The sequence below is a fragment of the Cololabis saira genome, chromosome 5 (genome assembly GCF_033807715.1).
Source record: "Cololabis saira isolate AMF1-May2022 chromosome 5, fColSai1.1, whole genome shotgun sequence".
NCBI classification, from domain to species: Eukaryota; Metazoa; Chordata; class Actinopteri; order Beloniformes; family Belonidae; genus Cololabis; species Cololabis saira.
In genome coordinates, this window is record NC_084591.1 from 7,331,261 (window position 1) to 7,344,720 (window position 13,460).

General features: G+C 39.1%; 1 protein-coding gene across 1 annotated transcript in view; it reads left to right on the forward strand.

Annotated features, from left to right (window-relative positions):
* The window catches only part of LOC133444575 (S-adenosylmethionine sensor upstream of mTORC1-like), a 26,735-nt gene extending 16,921 nt beyond the window's left edge, over positions 1–9,814 (forward strand). The window contains exons 4-5 of the mRNA XM_061722417.1: positions 6,247–6,361; positions 9,009–9,814. Of these exons, the coding sequence (XP_061578401.1) occupies positions 6,247–6,361; positions 9,009–9,641 (748 nt within the window). The 3' untranslated portion in view covers positions 9,642–9,814. The remainder of the gene's footprint in view (positions 1–6,246; positions 6,362–9,008) is intronic.
* Positions 9,815–13,460: the final 3,646 nt, after the last annotated feature.

The window sequence follows — 13,460 nt, forward strand, 5'->3', positions numbered from 1 at the left end:
TTCCTTCCTTCATCCGTTCATTCATTCATTCATTCCTCCTTCCTTCCTTCCTTCCTTCCTTCCTTCCTTCCTTCCTTCCTTCCTTCCTTCCTTCCTTCCTTCATTCATTCATTCATTCATTCCTCCTTCCTCCCTTCCTTCCTTCCTCCCTCCCTTCCTTCCTTCCTTCCTTCCTTCCTTCCTTCCTTCCTTCCTTCCTTCCTTCCTTCCTTCCTTCCTTCCTTCCTTCATTCCTTCATTCATTCATTCATTCATTAATTCCTCCTCCCTTCCTTCCTTCCTTCCTTCCTTCATTCCTTCCTCCATTCCTCCTTCCTTCCTTCATTCCTTCATTCCTTCCTTCCTTCCTTCCTTCCTTCATCCGTTCATTCATTCATTCTTCCTTCCTTCCTTCCTTCCTTCCTTCCTTCCTTCATCCGTTCATTCATTCATTCCTTCCTTCCTTCCTTCCTTCCTTCCTTCCTTCCTTCATCCGTTCATTCATTCATTCCTCCTTCCTTCCTTCCTTCATTCATTCATTCATTCATTCATTCATTCATTCCTTCCTTCCTTCCTTCCTTCCTTCCTTCCTTCCTTCCTTCCTTCCTTCCTTCATTCATTCATTCATTCATTCATTCCTCCTTCCTTCCTTCCTTCCTTCCTTCCTTCCTTCCTTCCTTCCTTCCTTCCTTCCTTCCTTGTGCGTGGATTTAACGCAGAACCATAAATCAGCTTTACACAAAAACTTCGGTTTATGGTGAACGGTAAAATATCACCCATTCCTAACAGTGGGTGATGCAGGTGTGGTAACCCTGCAGAATCAACCGGTTTTCTGTGTTTATTTGCACTAAAATGAGATTTAAACGGTGTGTTAATGTTGATGACACACAAGCAGTTGGTTGTTTTTCTTTACTTGAACACATCAAGGAACACCTTCGGGACTTTTGTGGTTAACAGCTGGTCTAAACTCCTTCAAGCAGAGGCACGGTAAAACACAAAATAAAGGTTAAATCGCTCAAATCAACAGGCGTTTATTTGGGGCCTGAGTTAATTATTTGTGTGTCTCCATTCAACCCAAATCTTTTGTGCGCTAGCGGCTTCTCGTTTTCAGCTATGGTCCGATACAACTCTTTTCCCGTCACTCGTATAATCTTCCGCGACTCATGCTGGTGTCTGGCAGGCTAGTGAAGGATCCACGCTAAGAGAAAAGAGGAGAGGCATAAAAAGAGGAGAGGAAAAGAGGTGAGTGAAGAGCTGGAGGCTACGAGCTCACCTCTTTTCCCCTCCCTTTTTCTCTTTCCTCTCTTTGATGCACGAGTTGCTCAACTTCATAACACGTCATCAGTAAGGTCCCTCTAAAATGAATTAAACAGTCACACACTTTTCAACTCGTTAAGCTTTCCTCTCTTTGATGCACGAGTTGCTCAACTTCATAACACGTCATCAGTAAGGTCCCTCTAAAATGAATTAAACAGTCACACACTTTTCAACTCGTTTAAGGTTATTTGTTTGCGTTTAGGTCGGCTATATTTGCATACGGTAGAAGATATTTTTGACCACCAGAAAAACAATGTTTGACCCGGCGGATAATTGGGACTCAGCCATTATTTGAAGTTTTCCAGTATCTCAGACCTGGTCAACGTTCAGTACTGTTGACTATTCCTCTCCCGAGCTTCTTCGGCCCTGTCCCAATACTCCCCCTACCCCTCGTTTTCTTCACTACCCCTACATTTTGCGCGTTCCCGTGAGTAGTCGTGTCCCAATTCCTCTTTTCACCTAGGGGTAGTGGAGAAAATGAGGGGTAGTGGCTATGAATCTGTCCCTACGGAGCGAGGGTTTTGCGATCCTCACTAGTTTGATCTAGGGACCAAAATATTTCCCAGAATGCTTTTCGTCGTCATTTGCGGACTGAATCCAAAAAAAAAATATGGCGGACATTTCTTATTTTTTAGTGAATAAAAGAATATTTTGAGTTAGTTTCTGCATAAAAATCAGTTTTGATTACATTTCTAGCGAGAAATCTATATTTTACTTTCATAATATTCACTCAGTGAATGTACATAATCACTTTTTTGCCCGTTTTTTGCAACCTCGCCAGAATAAAGGCTGATTTATGGTTCCGCGTTACACCAACGCAGAGCCTATGGCGTAAGTTACGTTGTGCGCCGTAACCTACGCCGTAGGCTCTGAGTCGATTTAACGCGGAACCATAAATCAGCTCCGGAGCCGGCAGGCCGACAGAAATCACGACATTTTCAGAGCAAATTTCTTAACAGGCGTAGCTACAACTGTTAGATTTCATCTATTAAACCAACATTTATCTTCCTAAATGATTTATTTCAGCCAGTGGTAATTCTCCACAGAGCTGCAGGTTTCTCCCCGGGACGACGGCGCAGGTTGACCCGGCGATCACGTCTGTTCTCCGGCTGCTGCTGCGCCCGGTCTCATCATCGCCGAAAACATCAGATCAAATTTCTTAACAGGAGTTATTTGGATAAACTGAGCCCAGGTTGGGGATCTTAACGGTTACTTTTACGCCTGAAAAAGCGCTACAGCTGAAATTAAAACAGCTTTTGGCTCTCAGCTTCCTGATCAGGGTAGGGATGAAAACAAGGGGAAGGGGGAGAATTGGGACAGGCCCCTGGGAAGATTTCAAGTGCCGTCCACAAAACATTTTTCCATTAGTGGTGGGATATTTTTTCCCCCCCTGAAGTGTTGGAGCCCTTAGGTGTCACCCGTGGCTTCTTCTTCCCCTCACTGAAGATCAAGTGGAGTTGGATGATTCTTGACTGAGCACCGACTTCTAGAAAGAGTAGCCATGGCACTTATTTCTGGACACTTTTGTCTCAACGGATGGATGCTCGAACACTCGGAGCTGACTTTGTTTGCCTCTCTGGCCCTAAGCACTCGTCTTCCGCCACCTCTTTCCTTGTGAGGTGTCGTTCACACCAGCAGAAGCAAATTCAAAATGTTGCTGTGTTTTTATAGCACCTCAAAATCACACCTCCAAACTAGTTTCATGAATGAATCTCTGGGTTGTGTGAAATATTGAATGGATGTTGATGTTTAGTGGCTGTGTTCAGCAAAGAAACCAGATGTTATACCTGTGTCCCGTCAGGGTCAGCACTTCTCTGTTATTGTCACATTTTATGGCAAATATATCACGACAGATTCATTCCAAGGGGTTCACTTACTTTTTGTTGCCACTGTAAATACTAATATCCCAACACTCCAGTGAACGTTTACATGCACTCACCTTAAATATGACTATTGATACAAATACGGCAGGAATTCACAGCAAAAGTCAGGAAGGAAGGAAGGAAGGAAGGAAGGAAGGAAGGAAGGAAGGAAGGAAGGAAGGAAGGAAGGAAGGAAGGAAGGAAGGAAGGAAGGAAGGAAGGAAGGAAGGAAGGAAGGAAGGAAGGAAGGAAGGAAGGAAGGAAGGAAGGAAGGAAGGAAGGAAATGAGCCTGAAAGAAAGAAAGAAATGAGCCTGAAAGAAAGAAAGAAATGAGCCTGAAAGAAAGAAAGAAATGAGCCTGAAAGAAAGAAAGAAATGAGCCTGAAAGAAAGAAAGAAATGAGCCTGAAAGAAAGAAAGAAATGAGCCTGAAAGAAAGAAAGAAAGAAAGAAAGAAAGAAATGAGCCTGAAAGAAAGAAAGAAAGAAAGAAAGAAAGAAATGAGCCTGAAAGAAAGAAAGAAAGAAAGAAAGAAAGAAATGAGCCTGAAAGAAAGAAAGAAAGAAAGAAAGAAATGAGCCTGAAAGAAAGAAAGAAAGAAAGAAAGAAATGAGCCTGAAAGAAAGAAAGAAAGAAAGAAAGAAAGAAAGAAATGAGCCTGAAAGAAAGAAAGAAAGAAATGAGCCTGAAAGAAAGAAAGAAAGAAAGAAATGAGCCTGAAAGAAAGAAAGAAAGAAAGAAAGAAAGAAAGAAAGAAAGAAAGGTTCACTTACTTTTTGTTGCCACTGTAAATACTAATATCCCAACTCTCCAGTGAACGTTTACATGCACTCACCTTAAATATGACTATTGATACAAATACGGCAGGAATTCACAGCAAAAGTCAGTCAGGAAGGAAGGAAGGAAGGAAGGAAGGAAGGAAGGAAGGAAGGAAGGAAGGAAGGAAGGAAGGAAGGAAGGAAGGAAGGAAGGAAGGAAGGAAGGAAGGAAGGAAGGAAGGAAGGAAGGAAGGAAGGAAGGAAGGAAGGAAATGAGTCTGAAAGAAAGAAAGAAATGAGCCTGAAAGAAAGAAAGAAATGAGCCTGAAAGAAAGAAAGAAATGAGCCTGAAAGAAAGAAAGAAATGAGCCTGAAAGAAAGAAAGAAAGAAAGAAAGAAAGAAAGAAAGAAAGAAAGAAAGAAATGAGCCTGAAAGAAAGAAAGAAAGAAAGAAAGAAAGAAAGAAAGAAAGAAAGAAAGAAAGAAAGAAAGAAAGAAAGAAAGAAAGAAAGAAAGAAAGAAAGAAAGAAAGAAAGAAAGAAAGAAATGACCCTGAAAGAAAGAAAGAAAGAAAGAAAGAAATGAGCCTGAAAGAAAGAAAGAAAGAAAGAAAGAAAGAAAAGAAAGAAAGAAAGAAATGAGCCTGAAAGAAAGAAAGAAAGAAAGAAAGAAATGAGCCAGAAAGAAAGAAAGAAAGAAATGAGCCTGAAAGAAAGAAAGAAAGAAAGAAAGAAATGAGCCTGAAAGAAAGAAAGAAAGAAAGAAAGAAAGAAAGAAATGAGCCTGAAAGAAAGAAAGAAAGAAAGAAAGAAAGAAAGAAATGAGCCTGAAAGAAAGAAAGAAAGAAAGAAAGAAAGAAAGAAAGAAAGAAAGAAAGAAAGAAAGAAAGAAAGAAAGAAAGAAATGAGCCTGAAAGAAAGAAATGAGCCTGAAAGAAAGAAAGAAAGAAAGAAAGAAATGAGCCTGAAAGAAAGAAAGAAAGAAAGAAAGAAATGAGCCTGAAAGAAAGAAAGAAAGAAAGAAAGAAAGAAAAGAAAGAAAGAAAGAAATGAGCCTGAAAGAAAGAAAGAAAGAAAGAAAGAAATGAGCCAGAAAGAAAGAAAGAAAGAAATGAGCCTGAAAGAAAGAAAGAAAGAAAGAAAGAAAGAAATGAGCCTGAAAGAAAGAAAGAAAGAAAGAAAGAAAGAAATGAGCCTGAAAGAAAGAAAGAAAGAAAGAAAGAAATGAGCCTGAAAGAAAGAAAGAAAGAAAGAAAGAAATGAGCCTGAAAGAAAGAAAGAAAGAAAGAAAAGAAAGAAAGAAATGAGCCTGAAAGAAAGAAAGAAAGAAAGAAAGAAAGAAAGAAAGAAAGAAAGAAAGAAAGAAAGAAAGAAAGAAATGAGCCTGAAAGAAAGAAAGAAAGAAAGAAATGAGCCTGAAAGAAAGAAAGAAAGAAAGAAAGAAATGAGCCTGAAAGAAAGAAAGAAAGAAAGAAAGAAAGAAAAGAAAGAAAGAAAGAAATGAGCCTGAAAGAAAGAAAGAAAGAAAGAAATGAGCCAGAAAGAAAGAAAGAAAGAAATGAGCCTGAAAGAAAGAAAGAAAGAAAGAAAGAAAGAAAGAAATGAGCCTGAAAGAAAAAAGAAAGAAAGAAATGAGCCAGAAAGAAAGAAAGAAATGAGCCTGAAAGAAAGAAAGAAAGAAAGAAAGAAAGAAAGAAAGAAATGAGCCAGAAAGAAAGAAAGAAAGAAAGAAAGAAATGAGCCTGAAAGAAAGAAAGAAAGAAAGAAATGAGCCAGAAAGAAAGAAAGAAAGAAATGAGCCTGAAAGAAAGAAAGAAAGAAAGAAAGAAAGAAAGAAAGAAAGAAATGAGCCTGAAAGAAAAAAGAAAGAAAGAAATGAGCCAGAAAGAAAGAAAGAAATGAGCCTGAAAGAAAGAAAGAAAGAAAGAAAGAAAGAAAGAAAGAAAGAAAGAAAGAAAGAAAGAAAGAAAGAAAGAAAGAAAGAAAGAAAGAAAGAAAGAAAGAAAGAAAGAAAGAAAGAAAGAAAGAAAGAAATGAGCCTCAAAGAAAAAAGAAAGAAAGATATAGTTAAAAAGGTGGAGTTGAATTGGTATTATTTTTATCATTATCGGGATAAATGCCAGAAATTATCGTGATAAATTTCAGTTCAAAGTGTTCAAAGTGGTCCAATGAAACATAGCTTATTTAACTGACTGCTACTTATATAAGATATTATTGACTATATTTATATGTCCTGCCCTTAAATCTTTAGATGTGTGTAGTCAGAACTGTCCCGAGGTGCTGGTTTGACCGTGAGCCGTCTCTTCCGTGTTTCTGTTTCTGTTTCTGCAGCTCCATCTCCCAGCGGGGGAAAATGCGCCTCCTGGACGTGGGAAGCTGCTTCAACCCGTTCCTGAGGTTCGACGAGTTCCTGACGGTCGGGATCGACATAGTGCCTGCAGTCGAGGTAAAGTTGCTTTCGTCAATGAAAATTATGACTAAATATCGTCGTCAACGAACCTTTAACACCTGAGGAAAACGAGACGAGACGCAGCGGAAAAGCTGGTCATGTGACGATAACGATAATTAAATGTATAATGCAATATCGTAGAGAAATAAAAACCAGACTAAAATCTAGATTACAAATTAAAAACTCTGCTAAAATGTGTCTTCGGTTTCCTTGACCAAAACGAGACTAAATGTTCTACCAAAGATCCTTAAAGTCCATCTTTCCAGTAGTTTCTCTGGTTTAATGTCCATGTTTTCAGTAGTTTCTCTGGTTTAATGTCCATGTTTTCAGTAGTTTCTCTGGTTTAATGTCCATGTTTTCAGTAGTTTCTCTGGTTTAATGTCCATGTTTTCAGTAGTTTCTCTGGTTTAATGTCCATGTTTTCAGTAGTTTCTCTGGTTTAATGTCCATGTTTTCAGTAGTTTCCTCTGGTTTAATGTCCATGTTTTCAGTAGTTTCTCTGGTTTAATGTCCATGTTTTCAGTAGTTTCTCTGGTTTAATCTCCATGTTTTCAGTAGTTTCTCTGGTTTAGTTCTGCTGGGTGACGTTAGTCCTCAATCCCAGTCGCTGCAGCAGGAATCAGATCCAGAATCAGCTGCAGAGTTAGAGGCTGATGCCGTTAACGCAGAGCTCTAGGTTCACGTCTATTAAAAACAAAGTTACATAGAGAAACGCAGGGATCTGCTCTGGGGCTGGAGAAGAAGAAGAAGATCCATCTTTGGATCCACTTTCCTACTTAGACGTGGAAAAGAAAACTCAATGTGTTGTCGAAAAAGAAAAAGACGGGGAGAAATGCAGAAAAATAAATATGTTGTAAACTCAAATTAGAGTCTTCTGTATCTGGAATGAATGTATTCTTGATTCTATAAGGTAACAATAATATAATTATAATAATAATATAATATAAGATAACCTTGTTTGAATTGTGAAATGGGTTTGGCTAGATACAATCTTTGACTAAAACTAGACTAAAATGGTCCTGGACAATTCTGACTAAAATAAGACTGAAAGGCTCAGACTTTTAGTCGACTGAAACTTGACACGACTAAAAGGAGCATGAACGTGACTAAAACTAATAAAAACTAAATGATAGCTTGACCCAAAGACTAGACTAAAACTAAACTGAAACAGGCTGCCGGAGTGGAGGTGCGAGCACGTCTCCTCTCTGCTCACTCCTGTTTGTGTGTGAAACATGCAGCTGTGTGCTACTGTAAATCGTCGTCTTACGAGAAGAAAACGTCGCCATAAATGACTCACATTGGGCGTCAGAGCTGCGGTTAGAAAATCTGTGGAAACACATTCAGCAAAAAGCAGAACAAAACCGGTTTCGCATTCAGCTGGTTGCACGTTATGAAACCGAGTGAGCGTCACGATGTCGCGTGCGGGTTCCCAGATCTGATCTGAGACACCGCAGAGGTGTCTTCAGTATTCACATTCATTACTCAGGTAGAAGTATAGATACTAGAGTTTAAAAATACTCTGGCAGAAGTTGAAGTATCAACTCAAGTTTTTTACTCAAGTAAAAGTATAAAAGTACTGGTTTCAAAACTACTTAAAGTATAAAAGTAAAAGTAATGTAAGGAGGAAAAAGCCATTAAGGACAAAAGCCATTGAAAATGAATGTATCTTAATATAATGCAAATATATTAAAGAACCATATATGTGTACTATTGAGCATTAACATGTGTTTCAGAGAGCAGGAGATATGATGACTAGTTGCCTATAAGTATTGTAATGGTGCAAAAAGTCAAACTTCAGAGGCATGTTATCATTTATCCTAACCTTTATTGGAATGTACATCCAAGTTTAGTTGCAGGAATCTGAGGGAACGGATGTAAGAACAAAACTGGACAAGAACATCTGAAACAACCACAACCAAATTCACTCTATCCGGATGGAGCAATTTAACTGGATAGTTTTGTTTTAAAGGCTGAAATGAAATAGAGTAACGAGGCTGTTTTTAAAATGTAAGGAGTAAAAAGTACAGATAATTGTGTGAAAATGTAAGGAGTAAAAGTAAAAAGTCGTCTGAAAAATAATTACTCCAGTGAAGTATAGATAACCAAAGTTTCTACTTAAGTAAGGTATCAATGCAATGCTTATCTCCATGTTTTAATACGGGTATAACCTTCGCTATTTTCATATTATTTGGAAAAACACCCTTTTGGAAAGACAGATTGCATATATAGGTCAGAGGGCTTACAATTTGGCCAATAACTTCTTTAATAATTACCATGTCAATGGAATTTATATCATTTGATGATTTATTCTTGAATTTTTTTACAATCTCAATTACATCAGTTTCATCAATTCCATGAAGGAACATAGTATTATTGTTTCCTTAATCAAACATATTTTGTTTATCCTTAGACACTCTAATTTTACTGGCCAAGTTACAACCAACTCCAACAAAATAATTATTGAACTCTTCAGCAATATTATTCAAACTATCCACTGTATCCCCTGAGCCATTCAAAAAATAGCTTGGGTATTCTGATTTGTTGTGTCTATTTCGAATAATATGATTAATTACTTTCCAAGGTAACAAAGTATTTGTACTTTGTTACTTGACACCTCTGCTGAGCCGTGACTCTTGTGTTTCAGAGTGTGTACAAGTGTGACTTCCTGAACCTGCAGCTGCAGCAGCCGCTGCAGCTGGCGGGCGACGCGGTGGAGGCGTTCCTGCGGCAGCTGCGCAGCCCCATCGACGCGCTGCCCGCCCAGCTCTTCCACGTGGCCGTCTTCTCCCTGCTGCTGTCCTACTTCCCCTCCCCGTACCAGCGCTGGATCTGCTGCAAGAAGGCGCACGAGCTGCTGGAGCTGCACGGCCTGCTGCTCATCATCACGCCCGACTCGTCCCACCAGAACCGCCACACGCTCATGATGCGCAGCTGGCGCGTGGCGGTGGAGTCGCTGGGCTTCAAGCGCTGCAAGTACGTCAAGTACTCGCACATGCACCTCATCGCCTTCCGCAAGGTGTCGCTGGCCACCACCAGCGACCTGGTGTCGCGCAACTACCCCGAGATGCTCTACATCCCTCAGGACTTTAACTCCAACGAGGAGGAGGACTGCGCCGACCTGCCGGCGGCGGCGCGCTCCGAGCTGGAGGACGACCAGCTGGCCTGGGGCTTCGCCGAGCTGCCGGACACGGCGTACGACTCGGATTCGGGGGAGAGCCAGAGCAGCTCGGTGCCCGGATTCCACGAGCTGGAGGACCCCATCCTGCTGCAGAGCTGAACCAGCAACCCCTGCTCCCCCTCTCCATGGACCTGTGTCCTCCTCTCCTACTGCTGCGCTGCCAAATTTCTACCTGCTGCATTATTCTCGGTCCGTGTACTTCGCGGTCATCCGTTTTTTGTTTTGAAATGACAAAATAAAAATAGAGAACTAATCCAAAATAATCCGTGGAAAACGGATCGTTATCCATTATCCGTTATCCGATTTCATTGATGTGTTTGAAAATAGAAATTGGGAATTAAAACAGCGAGTGGAAAACTCTTTTCTCTATTTCCTATTCGTTTCCAGTATGTTAGAGTTCAGTACGTGTTACTGATTGGACGCTGCAGCTGAACGGACTGTCACAACATCACTGCAGTTTCATGACGGAGTGAAGACAGATTACAGATTAAACTCATGTTTCATATTTGATTTATTTTCTGTTTCAACATTAAAAAAAATCTAAAACTGTTAATTTTCAATCTGATGAACAAAAGAAACAGAAACAACTTTCTTCATTTATTACTGCGCATGTGCAATCCCCCCATTTGTCCAATCCTTGTTTTCAGTATCCTTGGAAACGAATAGGAAATAGAGAAAAGAGTTTTCCACTCGCTGTTTTAATTCCCGATTTAGATTTTCAAACACATCAATGAAATCGGATAATGGATAACGATCTGTTTTCCATTTTCCGTTTTTTATTATCAAAACAAAAGATGGGAAACGGATTATTTCTCTATTTTTATTTTGTCATTTCAAAACAAAAAACGGATGGCCGCGAAGTCCACGGACCATTCTCCCCCTCCCTCTTCTTGGAAAAAAAAAAAAATGCGATTTGCACAGTGTGAAAGAGAGAAGTTTACAGAATATTTTCTCATATCCTCTGAGAGCTACACACACATTTGACACTAAGATGGATATATTTTGATAAAAGACGCTTGGCTTTTTTTAAGAGTTGGAAATTGAATGACCTTAAGATTTTTAACCCCCCCCTCCCCTCCCATCATCTCCCAATCGAAATTTTAACCCCCGATCTCCACGTCATCTCTCGGTAATTCCAAGTCAGCTTGTCGACGTTCTTTACTGTCTCTGTTTGAATAAGCTAGTGTCGCAGGCGGCGCGGTGCCAACGCCAAATCCCGCAAACACAGACGGTCTGACGGGAGCTTTGACCGCGCCGGAGGCGGACGGGACGAGTGGACTGGTACGCTTTGCTTCTGTCAGTCACGCAGCTGCACTCTCTGACAATTCTTGATGTGCATTTACTTTTACGAAACGAAACGAAACAAAAAAAAAAAAAAAAACGGTTGTTTTGAAATCTATATTCTTAGTCAAACAATTGGTGTTGTCCGGTGTAACGTGTGGCGATGCCAATCTTCTGAATGATTTGTGTATCTTTTACAAGATAGTGGTATTTGTAGCATTTTAAACATTTTCAGAACCACCGAGTAGGAGTGTTTAACTAGGTTTACGTAAGTGAAGATGTAACTGTTTACTTTTTTGTGTCAGAAAAGGTACGCGTGCAGGATAGATTATACTTCTTTTCTTTTTTTTCTTTTTTTTTTACTTCTATCATCCTCATAGTTGTCAAATCAGAGTTTCTTCAGATTTCCAAGACTTTTTTTTTGTCCTGAAGCAGAAAAAGTACAGAATTGTTAGTCGCTGACGCATGAAATGGACTCGACCGCACCAGTATCCTCGGATGCAAATCTGAGCTCCTGATATAAGGAAAACTCACCCCAACTGCAGAGGTTTGCACTAATTTACGTTTTTTTTAAGAGACTCATTTTTTAAAAAAAAAGAGAGAAAAAAAAGGGGGAAATGCTGCAGATTCCAGCGAGTCGGGGCAGATCTGCCGTGGCTGTTGCTGCGCAGACGGGTTTTAGCTGATGACACTACCAGGTGAAGCGTGAGTGCGTGTTCTCGCCGGTCCTTAAACGGCCCGATCGCATGACTGTTCTTGGGATTGTGAGTGTGAATGAAGGAATGGACTAATGTTGATGCTTATTATTTTTAAAAATTAGTGGCACTTTATCACAGATTCCAAAGGTTATCACTAAATTCAACTCCGATGATGGGGCTTTAAAAAAGAAAAAACCTACAAATGCCATTCAGTATCAGGTGCCTTGTACGCTCATATTTAATCTGAAATTCATAGTCATCCCACATTAATAGACAGATGTCGAGCTTCTTCGGGCCAAACGATGCGCACAAACTTCTCCTTTATGGTGTAAAAGGAACAAGAAACATTTTCACTGTCGACGTCAATGCCGTTTTTATTTCCATATCATTTCCAGGACCAGCAGAGAAAAGTGCTACACATACTCAGAGTTTGAGTTTGCTTCGTGACGTGTCTTCCAGTAATTTTTTTTTCTTTTGTTTTTTGGCCCATTTGCATGGTTCATCTTCAATATCAACATTTTCAATAATGCAGAACAATGTGTGCTTTTAGAATGGTTGTATTTCTCTTTATAAATGAATGTAAATGTGACATATTTGTGTTGGTGTGATTATTATTAATATAATTTTAGGTCTTTTTTTTATACTCTGATCTTCACATTTAATGTTATTTATTGTTGAACAAAGTCCTGCAGCATCAAGGCCCTTCACACGTCTCCCAAGGCCTCGCTGGATTGAAAACCAAACAAACGATACCAACAATGAAAGAGTCACGCCATCGCAACTAACACTCCCCAGTTCACGTCACAGATTTATCTGATAAACGTCAATTGTTTTGTTCATGGAACCCTGCGAAGTCCTCAAGCTTTATCCCAAATACCTTTTCATGAAGTCGTGAGGTTTGTTCTTGAAGGCTTGAAGTCCACTTGTTTCGATCTGGGAGTTACCATGGCAACCATTATAAAATAAAACTCAAGGTTCATGCCCCACAAGATATTTCACTTGAATTTTAACCCTCTTATCATGTGATTTCTGACACCCTTTGCACTAATGCCAGAATCAAAACAATAAAAAAGTAGCTTTAAATAATAGATTTAATATAAATAATAATAATAATAATAATAATACCCAATGTATGCATAGAAATACCAAAAAAGATTTTATTAGAAAACTTTTAGACAAAATTTAGGCTGTTTTTAATTTCAATAGGCCTATATTAAACACAAGGGGTTTACCTTTTGAAATGTATTTAAATTGACTTAAATATTCATCAGACTGCTTTTAAATTCCCTTTCAATTCCCTTTCATTGAGCTTGAACATGTTTTTCCCAAACTGATGACATTATAAAAGGATGACAATGCAACTTTATGTGATGTGGTTTCCAAAAGAATAATTATTGCCAAAAATCCCCAATAGATGTGAACATTTACTGACTTACTGAAATGTGACTTTTGAAAAAACAAAAAAATATTTCCTTTAAATTGCTTTAAGTGTTGAGTTGTCACCCCGTAGACCTACATTTTTCATCAAAATGGAGAAAAATCTGTCACTGTCACTTTTTTGCGGTATCTTCAGCTAGAAGCCTGTAAATGTCAGAAAGTTACTCAAATCAAGAATTAATGTGCAAAAATTAGAAGTAGAAGAGGGTGGATGAACTAGAAATGCAAAAGAATTTCTATATCAACCTCAATTTCCATCATAAAGATGGAAATTTAGTCTTCTCACGCAAGATGACTTTCTAAAGCAACATACTTGTAGCGTTTAAATGACAGAAAGTTACTCAAAGTTTCAATGTATTTACAGTCACCATGGCAACCTGCAGTCTAATCTAATCTAATCCCACCACAAATTTACAAGAAATTGCTCACAAAAATAGCCTTTTATACATGCTGATTTTAATGTCTCTAAATATAGATTTGTATAATTTATACGGCCCTTTTG